The sequence below is a fragment of the Ovis aries genome, chromosome 3 (genome assembly GCF_016772045.2).
Source record: "Ovis aries strain OAR_USU_Benz2616 breed Rambouillet chromosome 3, ARS-UI_Ramb_v3.0, whole genome shotgun sequence".
Classification (NCBI taxonomy): Eukaryota; Metazoa; Chordata; class Mammalia; order Artiodactyla; family Bovidae; genus Ovis; species Ovis aries.
In genome coordinates, this window is record NC_056056.1 from 37,997,759 (window position 1) to 38,018,003 (window position 20,245).

The following is a 20,245-nucleotide window of genomic DNA, read 5'->3' on the forward strand; positions in this document are numbered from 1 at the left end:
AGTCCCATGGACTGTAGCCCATGAGGCTCCTCTGTCCATGGGATTTTCCAGACAAGAGTACTGGAGTGGGTTGCCATTTCCTTCTCCAGGGGATCTTCCCAACCCAGGGATCGAACCCACAGCTCCTGGGTCTTCTGCATTGCACGCAGATTCTTTTACCTGCTGAGCCATCAGGGCTAGATGGCCGACTGGCCAGGGCTGCCCCATGGCAAGAGAGGCTGGGATGATATTGGGAGGCAGCAAAGCCTGAACCCACCATTTTACCCGAGAAAAGTGGCACAGAGGTCTGGGGAGCCCACCGCCTGCTTCGGCAGGCCCACCAGAGAACTGACCCCTAGACTGGGCACAGATAGTAACATTCACCAAGATGATGTAAGGCATTGGGAAGAAGCCCTGGAGAGAAGGGAGAGGCGGAAGGGAGACAGAGGAGCCGGGTTCCACTCACCTTCCTGATGCCTGTGAGTGTGTAGGCATGGCCATCCACCAACCCATTCTCCAGCACCTGCTCATTCTGCAGAGACAAGGAACTCCTGTCAGTGCTCTGTGGGGTACAGCCAACCTGGAAGTCGGGGAGGCCTGCTGGCTGGAGCAAAGGTTTATGGGAAGGGTTGGGAGAGACCTATGTGGTCTTTCCCTACAGTTTTCAAAGCTCTTCAGCACCCACAGTCTTATTTGAGCCTTTGAAGAAGTCAGGGTGCCATTCTTCAGTGATTAGCACCCTGCTTTCCAGAGGGCAACTCAGCTCAGAGCTGCTAAGTCATGTGGGGCGACACGATGGTGGAGGCGGGGCTAAACTGAGGACTTCCTACTCCAGTTCCAGGCTCTTGTTTGTTATGAAATCAGACAGTGATAGCTAGCAGAGCTGGTGAACTGCCTTGCATGTAGTTGACACTCAAGAAATGTTAGCTCCCTTCTCTGCACACCATGTGTATTCTACGGGGTTCTTGCCTGCCCCAGGGGCTCAGCTCTGCTCGTTTAGTTTGAACATCAGGACTCTGGGTGCGGGAATTGGGGGAGTCCGGGGCATACACTGAGGCAAGAGCAGCAGCTGGTGGGTGAAGGGAAGGGGAGTGGGGGAGGACGCTGTCCTGCCAGGGCACAGCCCAGTCTCACCCCGCAGTGGGTCTGGCAGCCAATCAGGGTTCTGCTGTAGATGGCTCGGGTTAGGACATCCCAGAGGTTGTCAGGGGCTTCTGCCAGGTTGATGGTCATTGTCACCCCTCCAGTGAAGTCCACAAGGGCTTCAGACACCTGTCCACACTGCAAGTCTTCATAGGAGCCAGAGAGCCTGCCCAGGAAAGGAACAGACGTGAGAGAAGGAAGAGTGTTTCTACTGTACACAGGACAGTCCAAACAAGTTTGAAGAACCCCCTGCTTGGTTATTCCCAGGGCATGTGTCTGCTATCCCTTCCTCCCATCCCAGGGGCAGAAAAAGAAATACATACTCAGTTTCTATCCCTACTACATAAGTCCGTCCATCAGGGAAAGGTAAGATTCCAGAAAGGTTGTTCCGATGGGGTGACCCTTACAGAAGAGACCCTTTTGTGTCACTTCTATATTTGTTGAGCTATGCCTCAGTATCTCACTTGATAAACTTCCCCTGCCTCCTCTTGCCTTTCCTCAATGTTGATGAGAGAGAGACAGAGACAGAGGAGGAGGGAAGGGCCAGGAAGGAAAGGGGAAAGGTTTGTGCGGTTGTCTTACTTAGCATAGGCCTTTTCCAGAAGAGCTCCCCAGAACAAGTTCTTGTAGGTGGAAGAGACAAAGACCAGCTGGCCAGCTTCATTCACAGGCAGTCGGTCATCCACCACAACCGGAACCCACTTTCCAAAGTGCCAGAACTGGAAGGAGAGAAGGCCATGGAGGATGGTTAGCCCAGGGAGCAGAGATGCGACTCTTCCAGAACCCTCTTTTCTATGGCCTCCTCCAGGCTGGGGCACCCAGAGTACACTCACCCAGAACTGGAAGATGCCAGCATACTTCTCCGTGAAACTCTGATTCAGGGGAACAACACGACTCAGGATGTCCTGGTGCAAACTCAGAGCTTGCAAAGCTGCCAAGAACCAGCAGTCACCTAAGCCAGAAAGCACATGAAATCCACATGAATCTGCTGGACACACATGCGAAGACCACAAGTGTCTGCGTGGATGTACTGTAGAGGCCTGCACAAGCTACCAGTGCCCATGTGAATCTACTGAGGACTAATTGCAGGCAAGAAATGCCTGGTCCCAGCTGCTATCCTCTCTGGACTTGTGGCCTAGTTTAAGAGAAGGGAATTCTGTATCAGAAAGATGGTGAGTGAGCAGAGCAAGGGGTAGGGAACATTGTCTGGAAATCAGACTTGACACCAAGAACTGAACCATATTCCTAGACTAGTTTTTAGCTTCCCATGTGCCCCTACATCAGGAACTGGGACCCAAACCCAACCAAACTTTTCTAAATCCTGCTTCTGTAACTGATTTAGGCACTTCTGAGAAAACTTCAACCCTTCTGGACTCCATTTCTCTGTCTGTGAAATGGGTTTAACTATACACGTGCCTTCCCTCATGGCCAAGGGTTTTTCCTCTTCCTCTATAAAGGAAGTTGGGTTGAAGATAAGTCTGCTCGGATCCTAAAGCATCTAGTGACTGGTATGCCAAGAAGGACTCATTACAGGAACTATGGTAGAGTGAGTCCCAAGATGAAACCCAGACCTGGAGACTGGTTAGGGAGGAGGATCGTTAGGCAAGGTGTAGCGTCCCCATGTTCCCATGCACCCTCAGAGGACCAGTTGTGATTGTTCCCCCATAAAATGACAGCATGTCAAGATGGAGCTCAGGGTGGCCATTTCCTCTCTTGGGATCTCTCAAACCCCCTCCTCCCCACCCCACTCTGCCTTGGCTGGGCTGGGCTGGCAGGTACCAGGTGTGTCTCAGGGCTGTGCAGACTTACCTACCAATCCCTGGCACAGATACAGCCGTTTGGCCTTGGCAGAATAGAAAAGGGGGTTGCTGTGCAGCTCCTGCAGGAACAGACAGAAATGTCCTTCTGATGGAGAACAAAGAAGCCCCTCCAGTGACCATAGTTTCCCATGTCCCCGAGCTAGACTTCTGGGCACATAGATACAGAACATGTGAAAAATCAGGGCTATTCCGGGATTCTGCCCACTGTATTTCTCATTCCTTCTTGCTGCTTGTGTTAAGAGAGAGTGCTAGAGAACCCTGGGTAGACAGTGAGAAGTAGCACTTGTCCCTAAAACACCTTTTCTTGGAGTACCTGTGACAAATGGAAACATCTGTTTTCTGGGGTGTTCTCACTTTTCCTGGAGATCTTTTCATTCCCATTATTCTCCCTGCTACTCTTCCTTCCCACCCCCAACCCCCAGTCTAAGGGGTCTCCTTGGCTTCCATGCTGAGATGCAGGCAGGGGTGGGGTCAAGGGGAGAGTGGGGCAGAGTGTCTCAAGGGGAGACAGTCTGTGCCCCATGGCGTACCCTAAATCCCTCTGTCTTTTCCTGGGCACCATTCCACAAGGTCTCCCAGCAAACGGGAGACCTGGGCACCACACCACAAGGTCAGGTGCATGACAGACTCGTTACCTCAGCAGTTTCCTAGATTCTCCAGGAGGAGGAGAGTCTTGGCTATCATCTAGTGTAGGAGATTTACTGGGGGATTTACACTCAGAGGGACTTGGTGAGTCTTGGGGTTGCAGGCTCTGATGGGGTTGGCTGATAGGGGACAGAAAAGGGGAGGATTTGTAGCCCGGAGTGATTTCGTTCTGTTCACCACACATCTTCAAATTGTTAACCAAGTTTGGGGGAGCTGGGTTGCCTTTCAACACATTAAGAAGTTGCCTTTTAAAGGAACTGTTGATGCATTTCATGAAGAAAACTTTTGTAAAGTGATTAGTAGCTTCTTCACCTAAGTGTTTCATGAGCCAGATGAGCCAGATTTGGGAAGGGTAGTATTAAACTTCCTCTCTGATAGATGGTATTGGTCAGTCAGATAGAGCCAAGCAGTACATTGAGATATATTTCTGGCTGTGACTGTTGTGTACTTCAGGGCAGAGGGTAAGGGAGTGCTTAGACCCCTTTCAAGATCACCCTGGATTTTCTCTGGAAAATGGGAATGTGGGGACTTCCCTGGAGCCCTTCACATGGGGATCAATGACAGTGAGTAAGCCCTGAGCCCTGGGAAGATGGTCTGGGCTCACACTGCTCGCGTGGGGTCCGGAGGCCCCTTACCGGAGGCCGCCTCCACTGCAGGCGGCTTGGCAGCTTCCGCAGCAGGGGCCCGCTGCCGATGGAGCTCAGGGTGGCCGGGAAGCTCTTGTCCTCAAAGAGACAGCCGTCCCTCAGGCACCTTTCCTTCAGGGCCTCATAGTCCTGTCTAGGGGGCTGCGAAAAATCGCCCGTTGAGTCCTCGCACCCCAGCTTCCAGTTTCTGCAGACAGGAAACCACATGGCCATGGCCGGGACCACACAGACCCCAGGGCCCTCTGGACAGTCTCCGGCACCTGAAACAGAGAGCAGAGGGTGCCCAGTGTTCTCACGTTCTGTTGAGGCTTTGCCAGGCTTCCCAGGAGGAAGAGGAAGATGGAGGGAATGTGCTGGTGGTGCAGGCAAGGTGGCGGGGGCGGGGGCGGGGGGAGGCTATGAGAACAGGACTGAAGCACCTGGATTATCCCCATCCCAGGTAGTGGGGGACCTGGAGCGCTGCTTGTTTAAGCGTGGGGGCTCCTGGCGGGAGGTGGGGGCTCCTGGCGGGAGGTCCAGGCTCCCACAGGGAGTCCTGTGGGAAAGGAGGGCCTCCCCAGTCTCAGGGCTGAGTCCTGGGCCCCTGATTGTGCCAGCATCACAGGGATACTCCCGCTTAGTGGGGACACGGGGAGGAGAGGCGCAGGAGTGAAGGTCCGCTCGTGGACGTGGGGGTCCGTGTGCTACACCTGGAGACGGCAGTGGCTGCCCCTCCTCTGCCCCTCCAGGGAGTCGGAGACTCTCCCTCAGCCCTCTGCCTGCTCCCGTGTCCTCCTCCATCTTCCCTGAAAAACCGTATCTCTTGCTTTCCTCCCTTTATACTCTCTTCAAAACTACTTCCTTGAAGACATTTTTGGCAATGTGAAAAAAAAGTCACACATGTAGGGGCAAGCACCAAGAGTTGCCTGAACCTAGCTTTTCACTCTTTTTTCTTATCAGTAGAATTCCAGTTTTGGCTGCCCAGCTGCAAAATTTTATTTCCCTGAGCTTCTTGGCGGACAACGGGGCCACCATGGCACCTGGTTCACAAGGTGGCAGTGGAGGCGGTCCTAAGATGGCAGAGGAGGAGGACGGAGAGACCACTTTCTCCCCCACAAATTCATCAAAAGAACGTTTAAACGCTGAGTAAACTCCACAAAACAGTTTCTGAATGCTGGCAGAGGACATCAGGCACCCAGAAAAGCAGCCCATTGTCTTCGAAAGGAGGTAGGAAAAAATATAAAAGACAAACAAAGAGACAAAAGAGGTAAGGACCAAGCTCCGTCCCGGGAAGGGAGTCTTAAAAAGAGAGAAGTTTCCAAACACCAAGAAACACTCTCACTGCCGAGTCTGTGGTGAGCCTTGGAAGCACAGAGGGCAACATAACAGGGAGGAAAAATAAATAAATAATTAAAACCCACAGATTACGAGCCCAACGGTAACTCCCCCATGGAGAAGCAGTGCAGATGCCTGCACCCACCACTAGCAAGCGGGGGCTGGGCAGGGAGGCGTGGGCTGCAGTGCTTACAGTAAGGATCTGGCCTGAATGCCCCAAGGGCAATCTGAGCGAACTAACTTGGGCTAGCAAACCAGATTGTGGGATAACTACCACGCGAAAAGCCAGCCCTAACCTAAGACATCACCAGGCCTGCGCACAGAATAAAGGACTGAACAGAGATAGCCGGCTGCAGACCATCCCTCCGGGGACAGGCAGCCAGAGCCGGAAGGGGGCAATCGCAGCCCCAGAGAGACATCATCTACAAAACTGCAAGCAGGCTTCTTTGCTAACTAAGACTTCTTGGGGTTCTGGACGGTCAACATCCGCCTGAGAAGGTGCGCCGGTTGTACACCCAGAAAACCAAGCGGCAGGGACGGGGGAGGAGATAAGTCGCAGCGACCGCGTTTGCCAGACACCTCATCACCTGAGCTGCTCGGACCTGGGAAGGGCACAAAACGCAGGCCCAACCGAGTCTGCACCTCTGAGGACTACCTGAGTGCCTGAACCTGAGCAGCTTAGACCTGGGAGGTGCATGCAGCCCAGGGCCGGCCTCGGAATGTTCCGGGTGGAGCAACCTAGAGCCTGAGCAGTGTGGGCAGGGAGGGCACACGCGCCGTGAGTAGGGGCAGGCCCAGTGTGGCTGAGGCACTGCGAGCACACGCGAGCGTTATTTGGTTGAAGCATCCCTCCCTCCCGACAGCACAACTAAACAAATAAGCCTTAAAAAAATGTCCACCACTGCCCCCTTTGTGTCAGGGCAGAAATCAGACACTGAAGAGACCAGCAAACAGAAGAAGCTAAAACAGAAGGAACTTCCTTGGAAGTGGCAGGTGCTATAGATTAAAACCCTGTTGTTAGTACTGACTACATAGGAAGGAAATGACCCCACAATACCCAGAACAACACCAGAGAAAGTCCTAGATATATTTTTGCTATTTTTATGATCATTCTTTTTTTAAATTTTTTAAAATTGTTAAGTCCTCTATTACTCCTTTAATTTTCACTTTTATAACCTACTATTACTTTGCAAAAAAAAAAGACCCTATTTTTTAAAAGCAAACTTCATATATATATGTATTTTTTATAATTGTTGTGACTTTGTTTTTTTTTCTCTCTCTCTCTTTTTCTTCTTTCCTTTAATATTGTATTTTTGAAATTTCAAACTCTACTCTAGATTTTTAATCTTTGCCTTTTGGTATTTGTTATCAATTTTGTACCTTTAAGAACCCAATCTTCAGTACCCATTTTTACTTGGGAGCGAGATTACTGGCTTGACTGCTCTCTCCCCCTTTGGACTCTCCTTTTTCTCCACCAGGTCTCCTGTGTCTCCTCCCTACCTCCTCTCTTCTCTACCCAACTCTGTGAATTTCGGTGTGTTCCAGATGGTGGAGAACACTTAGGGAACTGATTACTGGCTGGATCTGTCTCTCTCCTTTTGATTCTCCCCTTTTATCCTCCTGGCCACCTCTGTCTCCTTGCTCCCTCTTCTCTTCTCTGTATAACTCCGTGAACATCTCTAAGCAGTACAGTTGTGGAGTGCACATAAGGAAGTGATTACTGGCTAGCTTGCTCTCTCCTCTATTGATTCCACCTCATCTCATTCAGGTCACCTCTAACTCCCTCCTCCCTCTTCTCTTCTCCGTGTAACTCTGTGAACCTCTCTGGGTGTCCCTCACTGTGGAGAAACTTTTCATCTTTAACCTAGATGTTTTATCAATGGTGCTGTATAGAAGGAGAAGTCTTGAGACTACTGTAAAAATAAGACTGAAAACCAGAAGCAGGAGGCTTAAGTCCAAACCCTGAGAACACCAGAGAACTCCTGACTCCAGGGAACATTAATTGACAGGAGCTCATCAAACGCCTCCATACCTACACTGAAACCAAGCACCACCCAAGGACCAACAAGTTCCAGAGCAAGACATACCACACAAATTCTCCAGCAACACAGAAACACAGCCCTGAGCTCCAACATACAGGCTGCTCGAAGTTACTCCAAACCCATTGACATCTCATAACTCATTACTGGACACTTCATTGCACTCCAGAGAGAAGAAATCCAGCTCCACCCACCAGAACACCAACACAAGCTTCCCTAACCAAGAAACCTTGACAAGCCACCTGTACAACACCACCCACAGCAAGGAAACTCCGCAATAAAGAGAACTCCACAAACTGCCAGAATACAGAAAGGACACCCCAAACTCAGCAATATAAACAAGATGAAGAGACAGAGGAATACCCAGCAGGTAAAGGAACAGGATAAATGCCCACCAAACCAAACAAATGAGGAAGAGATAGGGAATCTACCTGATAAAGAATTCCAAATAATGATAGTGAAAATGATCCAAAATCTTGAAATCAAAATGGAATCATAGATAAATAGCCTGGAGACAAGGATTGAGAAGATGCAAGAAAGGTTTAACAAGGACCTAGAAGAAATAAAAAAGAGTCAACATATAATGAATAATGCAACAAATGAGAACAAGGTGGCAGTGGATGTCTATTAGGTGGAGCTTTTGGAAAGCTGTAACTTCACTAATGAAAAAAGATAGTCTCAGGACTTCCCTGATGGACCAGTGGTTAAGAGTCTGCCTTCCAATACGGGGTTTGATCTCTGGTCCTGGAACTAGGATCCCATTTGCTACTACTGAACTCATGTACTGCAACTACTGAGCCCAGGATCTCTGGAGCCCATGGGTAATGAGGAGCCCAGGCACCACAATGAAAGATTCCACATGCTGCAACTAAGACCCAGTGCAGCCAAAAATAAATTTTAAAAAAATTTAAGCCTCAATGGGCTCAATTTTATTTCCTCCCACCCCCTTTCCTGGAAACTGGATGTGATGCCTAGAGATGGAGCAGCTGTCTTGAAACTATTAGGGAACAGCTGCACACTAGAAGGGGTCTGGATCTCAGTGACTGCTTTGAACAAAGCACCAGCTTTGGGTGGTTTGCCTCTAGATGTCCTCTTACATGAGAAGGATAAAACTTTGGCTTACTTAAGCCATGGTAGTATCCAGACTCTGTAAGGTTTTTTATGTCAGCCACTGTCCAGATGCCTGCTATGCATTTGCTCGAATGCTATGCTTCAACCATAGCATTCTCAACTGGTACTCGATAGCATATTAAATTTTACATGTAATTTTTAGGGGATCAGTGGGTCCCTCCTTTGAAGCTAATCCATGAGTTTCATATTAAGAGCTCTGCAAGCCATAGCCCTACCCATCTAAATATTCTAGCATATCCTTGGATCTCCTGCATCTATTTTTGTGCAGTTGTGATTGGTTAAGTCAGTGATTTTATGGCCTCTATTATTTGCACTCTTATCCACTTAGAAAAAGAAAATGTCAAAACCAGAATAAAATGCCTTGAAAACATGTTGTCTAGTATTTCCCAAAATTATGTTAGCAGTGGGGTTCTGTCTTCACATGAAAGAAACCCCACAGAAACTCCAGGGTGGAGACTTGAGTTTGCAGCTTGGACCCCAGTGCATATTTACAAAGTTTCTCATTGTATGGTATGAAAATCACCAGCCTTTTCTAGTCTGCCTCATTTTCCAGGCGTTAAAACTGAAACCTGTTCACCCATTCACTCATCAAAAATTTTGTTGGAAACTTGTCATCTGCCAGGCTTGAGCCAGGTACCATTCTCCAGAAATGGTCCCCATCTTCATGGCTCTGACAGTCTAGCGGGGGTTAAATGACCTTTCCAGTTGCACGAGGAAATTGAATCAAAGCCCAACCCAGAACTCAGGACCCAGGACTCTGATTCCCATTGCAGTGCTCAGCCCTCGATGCCAGGAACTCACATTTGTGTGAAGTATAGCCCTTGGGACAGAACGTATTTGCAGTAAAAGCCACCTACACACAGTCAAATGAAGTCTGAGTATTCCCTCACAGCTATAGAAGCGACCCGAGGGCCCTCTTCATTTGTCAAGATCTTACCCATCCTCCAAAATCCAACTTGATCCCTCCTCCAGGAAGCCTTCTTTGAATGTCTAACCATCACTGAGCTTCCCTCATCCTGACTACCTTCTGACCCCCTACTGCCCTCTACTTGGTGCTTCTCAAATTATCATTCATGAAAGACCTGTATTCTTTTATTTCCAATTTGTCACAGAAATCTAATTAAAATAAATTAATAGAAACAGAAAATTTTAAAGAATAACACAAAATGCAAGGCCTCCTTTTAAAAAGAAAATTCAGATTCAACAGAAATAAATTTTTTTTGGTCAATTGCTATAAAAGTTTCTAAACACTGACCTTTGTTTTACACTTAGCTCATCATGCATTGATAGTGACCTGTTTGCAGAATGGCCTTGTCCTTGGATCCCACTATGGGCTCTGTACTGAGTGATTCATGCACTGAAAGCTCTCCTGCCTGATACCAGTCTTTTATCCCCAGGGGGTTAATGCTGGTGCAATTCTGTTAGCCTCACACCCTCACCTCCCTCTGAGGTTAGGACACTCTGATTCCTGAAGATTCTCATTTGTCACAGTTGCTGGCACACCTCCTGGGGGAAGACTCAGTCCTCTCCTGAACCTGGGTTAGAGGGATCCAAAAGCAGTTAGTCTGGTCTTGTGTTCTTCTGTGCTTTTTCCTTCCTGGTATGGACTATCAGGCAAAGCTTCCTCCAGCCCACCTCCTTCCCAACAAGTTTCTTCCACCATTTACATTTGTAAACATCAGGCACCTAAAGGCAAGTTCTTACTTTTTTGTCCTTCACGCACAAACAGCCATTCTTCACTGATTGTGACATGACAAGTAGTAGCGGGTCCCTTGGCTTCAGAACCCAGCCCAGGGTCATGACCTCCTCATCAAGTGCTGACTCACACTCAGTTTCCTCTCTGGGCCTGAAAACACTGCATCTCAACACAAGCCTCGGTGTCTTGCGGGGCTCAGAGAACAACATGCCCTTCACAAGATACTCCTGCTCTAAATTTCAGGATGAGGCAATATACATATATATCTTTAAAGAAGTATTTCTAAGTCACCTTCAGGAGAGTCTAGACCCACATGCAGCTTGTTGGAAATTCTTGTGTGTCTTCCATGTATAACAAGCTGTTCAAGAAACTGGCTTATTCCCAGATTGCCACAGCTCTCCACAAAGGGCCAAATGGGTCTCGGTCATATTTGGAAATGCACTTTGACCACTGTGAGTGAGCAGTGTTGGAGCAGGCCAGTAAAACAAGATCATGCAGATGAACAGAGGCTTGCTAACCAGGGTGCAGATATTAGCCAACGAAACCTAAAGACATGCTGTCTGGCCTGAGCGCTTCCTTGGCTCCCCAGAGGGAATTGGACCTCTCTGTCACATTCTTCAGGTCAGGATCCATTTGAACTCAGCAAATCAATAGTCAGAACCTCAATCTTCACCTTGCCTTATTGGCTATACCTGCCTTCTCAGTAGATGTTGGGGGTAAGAGAGAGCTTTATGATGGGGAGGAGGATCCCTGGTGCCCATGATCCCAAAGAGGGCTTAGAACAGTAATGAGCAGCAGCACTGGGTGAGACTCTGGTTTCTTCCATGCCTCGGGTCCCTGCCCTGATGTTCATTCAGATGTTTGCTGAGGACCTACTGTGTGCAGGCACAGCACCATGTCGTATACATACACGTGGTTGTTGACCCACCAGTAAGGGTAGAGTCAGGGCTCTGGAAAGGAAATGAAATAAGTACATCCCTGCTCACAGGTACTGTGGACCTGTAGAATCCTCCTACAGGGTGACTGATTCCTGGAGAGTTCTGGCATCTCGCCACAGCCCGCTGAGTTACCGAAGTAAAACTGGAATAGAAACCTAAGCTCCTTGCACAATGGCCCTGTCTACATGATAAAAAGCATCGGATTGAAAAAATGATCAATATCATTCTCTTGACAGTTGGAACAAAAGAACAAGACTAAGAATCAGTCCTGCCTGATTTATCTTGGGCAAAGCTATCCTTCTTTTGTGTAACGGTCATTGTACAGTGTTCATGGTGTGCCAGATTTGGAATTAGAAAACCCAGAGGTGGCTGGGTTTGCTACCTCTTACCGTGTGGCCATGGGCAGACACTTTACCATCTCCCAGCTGTCTGGCTTACCTGTAAAATGGAGATGACATATCCTGTGCCCACTCTCAGGACTCAAAGAGACAACGATGTGAAGCAACTTGAAAAAACTCTAGAGCGGGGAATGGCATTCTGTGATCCATGGGTCAAATCTGGCCCACCATTGGTTTTTGTAAACAAAGCTTTATTGAAACACAGCCATGCTTACCCATTTATGTATTCATGGCTGCTTTTGCAACATACAACAGCAGTTGAATAGTTGGAACAGAGATCATATGACCCGCAAGTAAAAATATTTAAGGCCTAGCCCTTTCCCTCATAGTTCAGTTGGTAAATAATCTGCCTGCGAGGCAGGAGACCCGGGTTTGATTCCTGGGTCAGGAAGATCCCCTGGAGAAGGAAATGACAACCTACTCCAGTATTGTTGCCTAGAGAATTCCATGGACAGAGGAGCCTGCCAGGCTACAGTCCATGGGGTCACAAGAGTCAGACACGACTTAGTGAATAAACCACCACAGCCTTTTATAGAGAAGTCTGCTTTAAAGCACTATCTAACCCAGATGGATTGTTGCTACATGGCGCTAAGCACAGGGGTAAGCTCCAAGGAGGAATTCACAGAATAAAATGTGGTTAATTGAATTAATCACTGAGAATTTATCTTAATGCAACAGAATTTTATCTCTAATTGATTCATTGGGTTTTTTTTTTTTTTAACAGACTCTTAACATTTTGAGTTACATTTGTGTCTCAAAAAGACTTAAAGATATAGCTTGCCATTTCTCTCTGCTAAAGTCTGGTCTCTAATACATTTTTTACAGGTGATGACATCAGGCATTCCTGAGCAGATTTCAGGTGGCTTTGTGGGTACTGATGACGAATAGGAAAACCCATATCTTTATGTACAGATCATGATCGGTTCATGAAAGAGGAAATGATTTTACAAAATTAATGATTGGAAAGGATCTTGAAAGTTTTTACCTTTTTAGACATCTGTCTGAATTTAGATTGCATTTTTAATAGAAAATCCCAAGACTTTGTCTTTCAGGAAACAATAAAGAACACAGTCCAACTATGAACTATTTTGAAGGCAAGAATAAGATTTGTTTCCTGGATTCGCAGAGCCCAGTCATGAACAAAGAAATGGCTGATATGTGTTTGCTGACCAGCTGACTGAATGAATGAATCAATGTTTCATTTGTAAAATGTAAAGAATCATAAAACCTGCCCTCCCCACCCCTCCGAGTATGAAGCTGAAGGAGAAAAGGACAGGAAAACTTTTTGTGAGACATCAACTGTGTGACTGTTCTTCTGTTTTTCTGATCACATCCCTGGGACTGGTTTAGGCTGAGACTTGGTTTCAGTGGCCTCCCTAACAACACCCCTTCTCATACAGGTTGGCTGTAGGGGGTGGTATGCGGGATCTAAAGCAAAGTGCCCTGAGGCACAAAGTAAAATCAAGAGTGGCTTCAAAAAGCAAAGAAGTCTCCATAGCAACCAGGCACCTGGAGAGGATGCTGGGTTTGGGGTTGGTGGGGAGAAAAGGCCAGATGCTCCCTGCCTTCACTGGTAATGCTGGGGTGATTACATGCCTATGTGAAGATGTAAGAACTTGGCTGATGGAGTTCCCGGCCCGCTCTCAGCTGCCTCGTCTTCCATCTGACTCCGTGAGACACTACACTGCCACAGATCTTTGTAGAAGTGCAGATACCCCCAGAACGGGAGTGTACACCCTAAGTTTCCATGTAACTTTCCATGGGCTTAAGAATCTTCACTTGGCCCCTGCAGAAGGCAGACCCTGATATTAGTCACTCTTTGCAGCTGAACTCAACATCAGGCTAGAAGGAATTTGGTGTCCTGAGCAGCAGTTCCAATGGCTGTAGCTGCCCAGACTCACTAGGGTGAGCCCTGGGGCATCTTTTTCACACATCTTCTTTCACTTTCTTACAGGCTCTTAGACTGGAGCCTCATGGGGTCACGCTCTTGCTCTCTTGCCTGCTTCTGCTCTTAGAGTTCCCACCCCAGGAAACAGCAGCACCCTGGTCTTAGAGCCTGATTTCTCCACCATCTCCCACACTTCCACCATCTCCCATACTTTTGAAGAACCAACTTTTTTGATCTTTCTCCCTTCTCGACATTTCAAAACACATCTCAATAGGAAGGAGTTTTAAAACAGATGTAAATGAGTTCTTTTTTATTTTCAGAAGTATTTGCATCTGAAGAGAGTCACAGGCTTTGAACTGCATTATTTGATTAAATAAAAATAGATTTCCTTCCCCTCCTCCATACAGAGGGTGGCCTCAAACCCACGGGGGCTCTCTGGGTTTGGACCTCTTTCTGGGTAAACAACCCACAGCACACACCCTCTGCTCTATCCCAACACACCTTTCAGTCGCACACAAACACAAGATGTGTCTTGCCCTCTCTGGTTCAAATTGCATCCATTCTTCAAAGCTCAGCTCATTTCCCCTCATCCACAAAGGCCTTCTCTGGCCCTCAGGCACATTTTTGCTTCTCCTCACAGCTGAGTTACCTGACAGAGGCACAGAGTTTTTACACCTCAGGAAAGGTACTCTCAGGGCCTCTGAGCTTGTGTGACTGCATGAGAAGGAGACTGTCGTAAAAGGAGCAGCCATGAAAGAACAACCCTGAATCTGTTATGACCTGGGGGGGGTGGGGGATGATGCTGGGTAACAGCACTTCCGGCCCCCAAAATCCTTGGTCCTGGACTCGAGAAATGGATGGCTCAGGCTATGATTAGCACTACTCCAGAAAACCAAGCTATGCAGTTAGACACCTGGGCAACACTTTGGAAAAAGGAAGCCAATCAAAAACATCTTTGGGGGGACTCCCTGGCTGTCCATTCTGCACTGCCATTGCAGGGGGCACGAGTTTAATCCCTGGTTAGAGAACTAAGATCCCACATGCTGCACGGTGTAGCCAAAAATAAACAAATAAAAATAAATTTAAAATAACAATCCTTTGGAAAAAAATCTTTTTGGAAAAAAATCTTTTGGGGAAAACTATCTGGCAGTCAGTATTAAAAGTAAACATATATACATCCTCTGACACAGCAATCCCTGGATATTACCTAATAGAAACTCTTGGACTTGTATACCACAAAACATGTACAAGGAAATTCATAACAGCATTATTCAAAATAGTCCTGAACTGAGAACTCCCCACAAGGCCATGAACATGGATAAATAATACTGGGGAACATTCACACAATAGAATGCTACAAAGCATGAGAGTGAACAGCCATGAACTACACCCAACCCTACAGATGAAAGTTACAAACTCAGTACAGAGGGAAAACAACCAGACATGGAAACTCTATGATTCTATTTACATAACTTCAAAAAAAAGGCAAAACCAATCTATATGTTAGAAATCAGCTTGGCGGTTACCCTCGAGGTGGAGAGATTTGTCCCCCAAACAGTTGTGCAGCTAATAGTTATACCAATTCTATTCCTTCCTACTGATTGTTGCGATGGTCAGTAGAGAGATTTACAGTGGAAATTAAAGAGAGATAGATTCAACTTGTTAACCAAGTCTTTATTAGACTCTTCTCCATGGGCCCTCGATGGCAGGGGTGCAGGATGAATCAGAATTTCCGCTCTCAACTACATCACAGGCCCAGAGAGAGGGCTGTTTTCTCTTCCCTGTGAAGCTCACTCTGTATAATGGTCAGTACCCAGCCCACCCAAGAATCCTCACTCTCAAAAGTTAGAGATACCCTCCCACCCTGCCAGATCCAGAAGATCACCCCAGACTGAGACACTTAGGTTCACTTCACTAGCTCAAAGTTAGAATCACAGTTCTAGCCCCGAGCTCCTATAGACTGGACCTGCCATGTCTGGAACAAAAATATTTAACCAGTATCCAGTCTGTGTCTCGCAGTATCTCCCTCTGCCTTCATGGGACAGACAGACACGCTGAGCTGAGAGCTAACCACCTCCCTCCACAGCCATCGCCAGCCTCCGATGCCTAGAGGCCAGCAAAATGCTTCAGCATTGTAATTTCTAGATTTCTCGTCTAAGCCAAGGCCACCTTTTAGCACCACACTGACCCCTATCACGTGAGGGACCATTTCACTCTCGCAGAAGGTGAGCATCATCATCAGTGTTTCTTCACATCTGATTTCACAGAGGATATCAAGTCAACCTCGCTTCCTATTAGCACCCAGAGAGCAGCCTGCCTTCCGGAACATCAGACCCCACAAGGCCCGAGGCCCCTTCCAGCTCCCTCCTCAAATTGAGCAGGCTCAGAAGATCCCTGGAAGGGCCTGAGCGCTGGGAAATGACAGCAACTTGCAGCATTGCTAACTCTACCAAATCACCATGGATGGAAATTAGAGCTGGAGGGACCCCAGGAATCACCCAGGTCCAAAGACCCCCTCATCTGAATGAGGAGACAGAGCCCAAAGGGCTGAAGTCTACTGTTCTTGGTTACACGGGTGAGCAGACGCAAAGCTGAGAACACAATTCAGATCTCCAGATGCCAGAGCTCTGCCTATATAGACACTCTGACCTGCAAAGTTCATATCAGGAAAAGCCACTACCTCTCCTTTTCTGGAATCCAGAACTCACAGAGGACCTGAGGGGCTCTAGGCTAGATTGGACCTACCTTTGAAGCCACAGAAATTTACCTGCACAGAAGATCTTGTTTCTTTAAGCAACTGGACAGGCTCTAATCCCAATGCAGATAGAACTCAGCTGCCAGAGATAGCTCCTTATATAACCAGTCCTTTCTAGGCACAGGTGTTGGGCTGAGTCTGAGTTCCCGCCTCCCGGAGCCTTGGCTCCTCCCCACCCCCGCTCCTTCCCCCTCCTGCCCAACTTCTCTGAAAGGGTGGGGAATGCCCCGGGCTTTGTGATGTTATCATACAAATCCAATCATTTTCTTGAGCTAACATAGGAACAGAACATGTTCCAGTAATGCCTTGAGAAGGGTTAGTCATCTTCTCACTTCCAGTCTCGGGAGGGTATGTGACGATATGGCTTAGAGCATTATTTCATTGCAGGAAATAACACAATTCTTATTTTCTTTTCCGGTCTTCAGAGTTTGATGCCGCAACCAGGGACATTTCCCGCTGAGGAGGAACTTTGCGACTCCTTTTTGCTATTGAAAGAGCCCCCCCTTCCCTTCCCAAATCTACTCCCAAGTCCCACTAGTCTGCCAATTTGGTCTTTGTGGTTTTGACTACCGAAAGCTAGAAACTGTGACCCCTATTGACTGTTTCCTTCCATTTCATACTGGCTATCCCTCCAAACAATTCCTGTCACTCACGTGGCTGCTCTTTTATGAAGACATGTCCTGGGTGCCCACCATGACTTGCACAGATTTTCATCACAGTGTTTAAGACAGTTCTAGCTTGTCTGACTCCATGCACGCACATCTTGGATCCCTAGGCCCCAGAGCAACGGCTGGCACCCAGTGGGTACTCAATACCTGTCAATGGAATTAAAGGGCCCCTTGCCTCTAGAACTCCTCCCTCCTCTCCCTTCCTACCTGCTTCTCTGCAGTGGCCTTTAGCCCTGACTCGAATCTCTCACACCTTGCTCCTTCTGTGCAACTACCACCGCACTCACTTTAGCAATGTTTGTTGTTGTTTTTAGCCACTCGGTGGTGTCCACCTCTTTCATAACCCCATGGACTGGAGCCTGCCAGGTTCCTTCTGTCCATGGGATTTCCCAGGCATGAATACTAGAGTGGGTTGCAATCTTTCTGATTCAGGAATTGAACTCGTATCTTCTGAATTGGCAAGTGGGTTCTTTAGTGCTGACCACCAGGGAAGCCCCATTTCAGTAATACTGGTGAAGAAAAGAATACTGATAATATTAGCTGTTATGGGCTCGATATTTGTATCTTCCTCAAAATTCATATATGGAAACCTTATAACCCCACCTGCCTGAATGTGAAGTCACTTCAGTCATGTCTGACTCTTTGCAATGCTACGGACTGTGGCCCTACAGGCTCCTCTGTCCATGGGATTCTCCAGGCCAGAATACTGGAGTATTTGGAATAAGGAAAGAAACGAGTCTGCAATGATGTGGCCCTAATTTGATAGGATTAGTGTCCCTATAAGAAGAGACATGAGAGGGCCACACTCACTCACGTGCTCTCTCTCTCTTTCTGCCCTGAGGAAGGGCCTTCTGAGGATGCACTGAGAAATGCGCTTCTATGAGCCAAGGAGAGCATTCGCATCAGAAGCTGCCCCTGCCAGACTTCATCTGGGATCTCTATCTTCCAGAACCACAGGAAAACATATTTCTGTTGTTTAAGTTACCAGGTCTGCAGTATATTAGCATGGCAGCCTGAGCACATTAAAGCAACAGCCAACATTTACTGGCACGGCTGACATCCCAGATGCCATGCTAGGCACACTGCATGCAGAATCACTGAATCTTCACAACTTTTTACCATACCCGTTTTACAAAGGGGAAACTGAGGCCCAGAGCAGTGACTTGATCAAGATAACTATAACTAGTACACAGCAAAGGTGTGGTGACAAAGTCCCAGGGATGTCATATTCCACTAACTTTTCATCATGTTGATCAAGAAAGTGTGTCTCCATCACTCCGAGTCAAATCCAAAGCTTCGAACCTTTGGCCAGAACTCATGTTTACAGAGCCATCCCCTCCTCATGATATCTGGTCTGAAAGTGGTGTGGGGTTCACAGGAGCAATGGTTTGGGGAGTCAAAAGACTAGGGAGTAAAATTCTGCTGGTTTAGTTAAGGAAAGTTTGATTTTCTTTTCTGAAAAATCAGTTCATCACCAATTTAAGGCTCCTATCAAGGCATGAATTCAAACATGTTTTATAAAATATACAGAGTTCATTATTAGAGAAATGCCAATCAAAATTACAATGAGGTACCACCTCACACTGGTCAAAATGGCCACTGTCAAAAAATCTACAAACAATAAATTCTGAAGAGGGTGTGGAGAATAGGGAACCCTCTTGCACTATTGGTGGGAATGTAAATTGTACAGCCACTATGGAGAACAGTATGGAGATAGATTCCTTAAAAAACTAAGACTAAAACTACCATACGATCCAATAGTTCCCTTACTGGGCATGTACCCTGAGAAAACCATAATTCTAAAAAACACATGTGCTCCAATGTTCAAGGCATCACTATTACCAAAGCCAGGACAGGGAAGCAACCTAGATGACAACTGACAGATAAACAGATTAAGAAGTTGTGGTAAGTATTTACAATGGAATATTACTCAGTCATAAAAAAGAATGAGTTTGTGTTAGTTTTAGTGAGGTAGCTGAACCTAGAGCCTGTTATACAGAGTGAAGTAAGTCAGAAAGAGAAAAACAAATATCATATATTAATGCATACATGTGGACTCAAGAAAAATGCTACTGATGAACATATTCACAGCAATCTAACCATTCTCTGCATTGATTCCTTTTTTGTCATAAGAGTAAAACAAGAAAATCAGAAACTGTTATACTAAGTGTTACTTCTGGCAGCACTATAGGTAGGGATTTAAAGTCCTAGCGTTTATGGCAACACCAAAGCTTCATAAAATAAATTGACAAGTTCTCCAATGTTTCTTCCTGCTTGATCATTATTCAGTTAGTTGTAGGTCTTTAAAACTAAGATCCAACAAAGAAAAGAGAAGGGATTTGATTTGCGAGTGGAAGAAAAGAAAAGGAAAATTGGTGGTTCCATATACAACTTTTAAGCATTATAAATTTTTCCAAAAACCAAGATAATAAAAAGAAGCTTTGTGGGCTAGCTCATAAATTAAAAGTCATCTCCAAGGTTCCAAAGTAAATTCTAAGACCTAAGTTATTAATTTCTTCACACTGAAAATATACTCAGAATGTCATAGGAAAATATTCTTTAAGAAACTCACTAGGAAGTTTGAAAATAAAAACAGACAAGGTATTTTTTCAGCAGGAGGGTGTTTCCCTAAGTTGTCAGAGACTTAATTAGAATTTGAAGGACATTGATTTCTAACCCATAACCTGAGTGAACTTGAATTGTCAAGGTGTGCTGTATCTGGGAAGGGCTTGGGGAGGCCCCAGGAGTCATTCAGATCAGGGAGGCAGGGCAGGCATCAGGGCAGAATGGTCTGGAATGGGTGAAGGTAAAAGATGCAGAAATATACTGAGATCCAGCTCTAGGCAGGCAGCATCGGAAAGGGTCGAAACAGCGTGGCAACCTGACCACAGGGCGCAACTGGATTCCTGAAAAAGTAACGGATGTATGGCTGACCTCTGTCTCTTAAGGCAGAGGGTTTAGTGTGTGTGTTAGTCGCTCAGCCATGTCCGATTCTTTGCGACCCCAAGGACTATAGCTGCCAGGCTTCTCTGTCCATGGGATTCTCCAGGCAAGTTTACTGGAGTGGATTGCCATTCCCTTCTCCAGAGGATCTTCCCAACCCAGGGATCCAACCTTGGTCTCCTGCACTGCAGGCAGATTCTTTAGCATTTGAGCTATAGGGAAGTCATGGTTTAGGATGTAA

General features: G+C 46.9%; 1 protein-coding gene across 1 annotated transcript in view; it reads right to left on the minus strand.

Moving 5' to 3' along the window:
* The window catches only part of CAPN14 (calpain 14), a 40,919-nt gene extending 24,456 nt beyond the window's left edge, over window positions 1-16,463 (minus strand). The window contains exons 1-7 of the mRNA XM_060413849.1: window positions 16,406-16,463; window positions 4,223-4,494; window positions 2,932-3,001; window positions 1,956-2,074; window positions 1,705-1,841; window positions 1,114-1,288; window positions 446-511 (exon numbers count right to left, since the gene is read on the minus strand). Coding sequence (XP_060269832.1) covers window positions 446-511; window positions 1,114-1,288; window positions 1,705-1,841; window positions 1,956-2,074; window positions 2,932-3,001; window positions 4,223-4,447 — 792 coding nt within the window. The 5' untranslated portion in view covers window positions 4,448-4,494; window positions 16,406-16,463. The remainder of the gene's footprint in view (window positions 1-445; window positions 512-1,113; window positions 1,289-1,704; window positions 1,842-1,955; window positions 2,075-2,931; window positions 3,002-4,222; window positions 4,495-16,405) is intronic.
* Window positions 16,464-20,245: the final 3,782 nt, after the last annotated feature.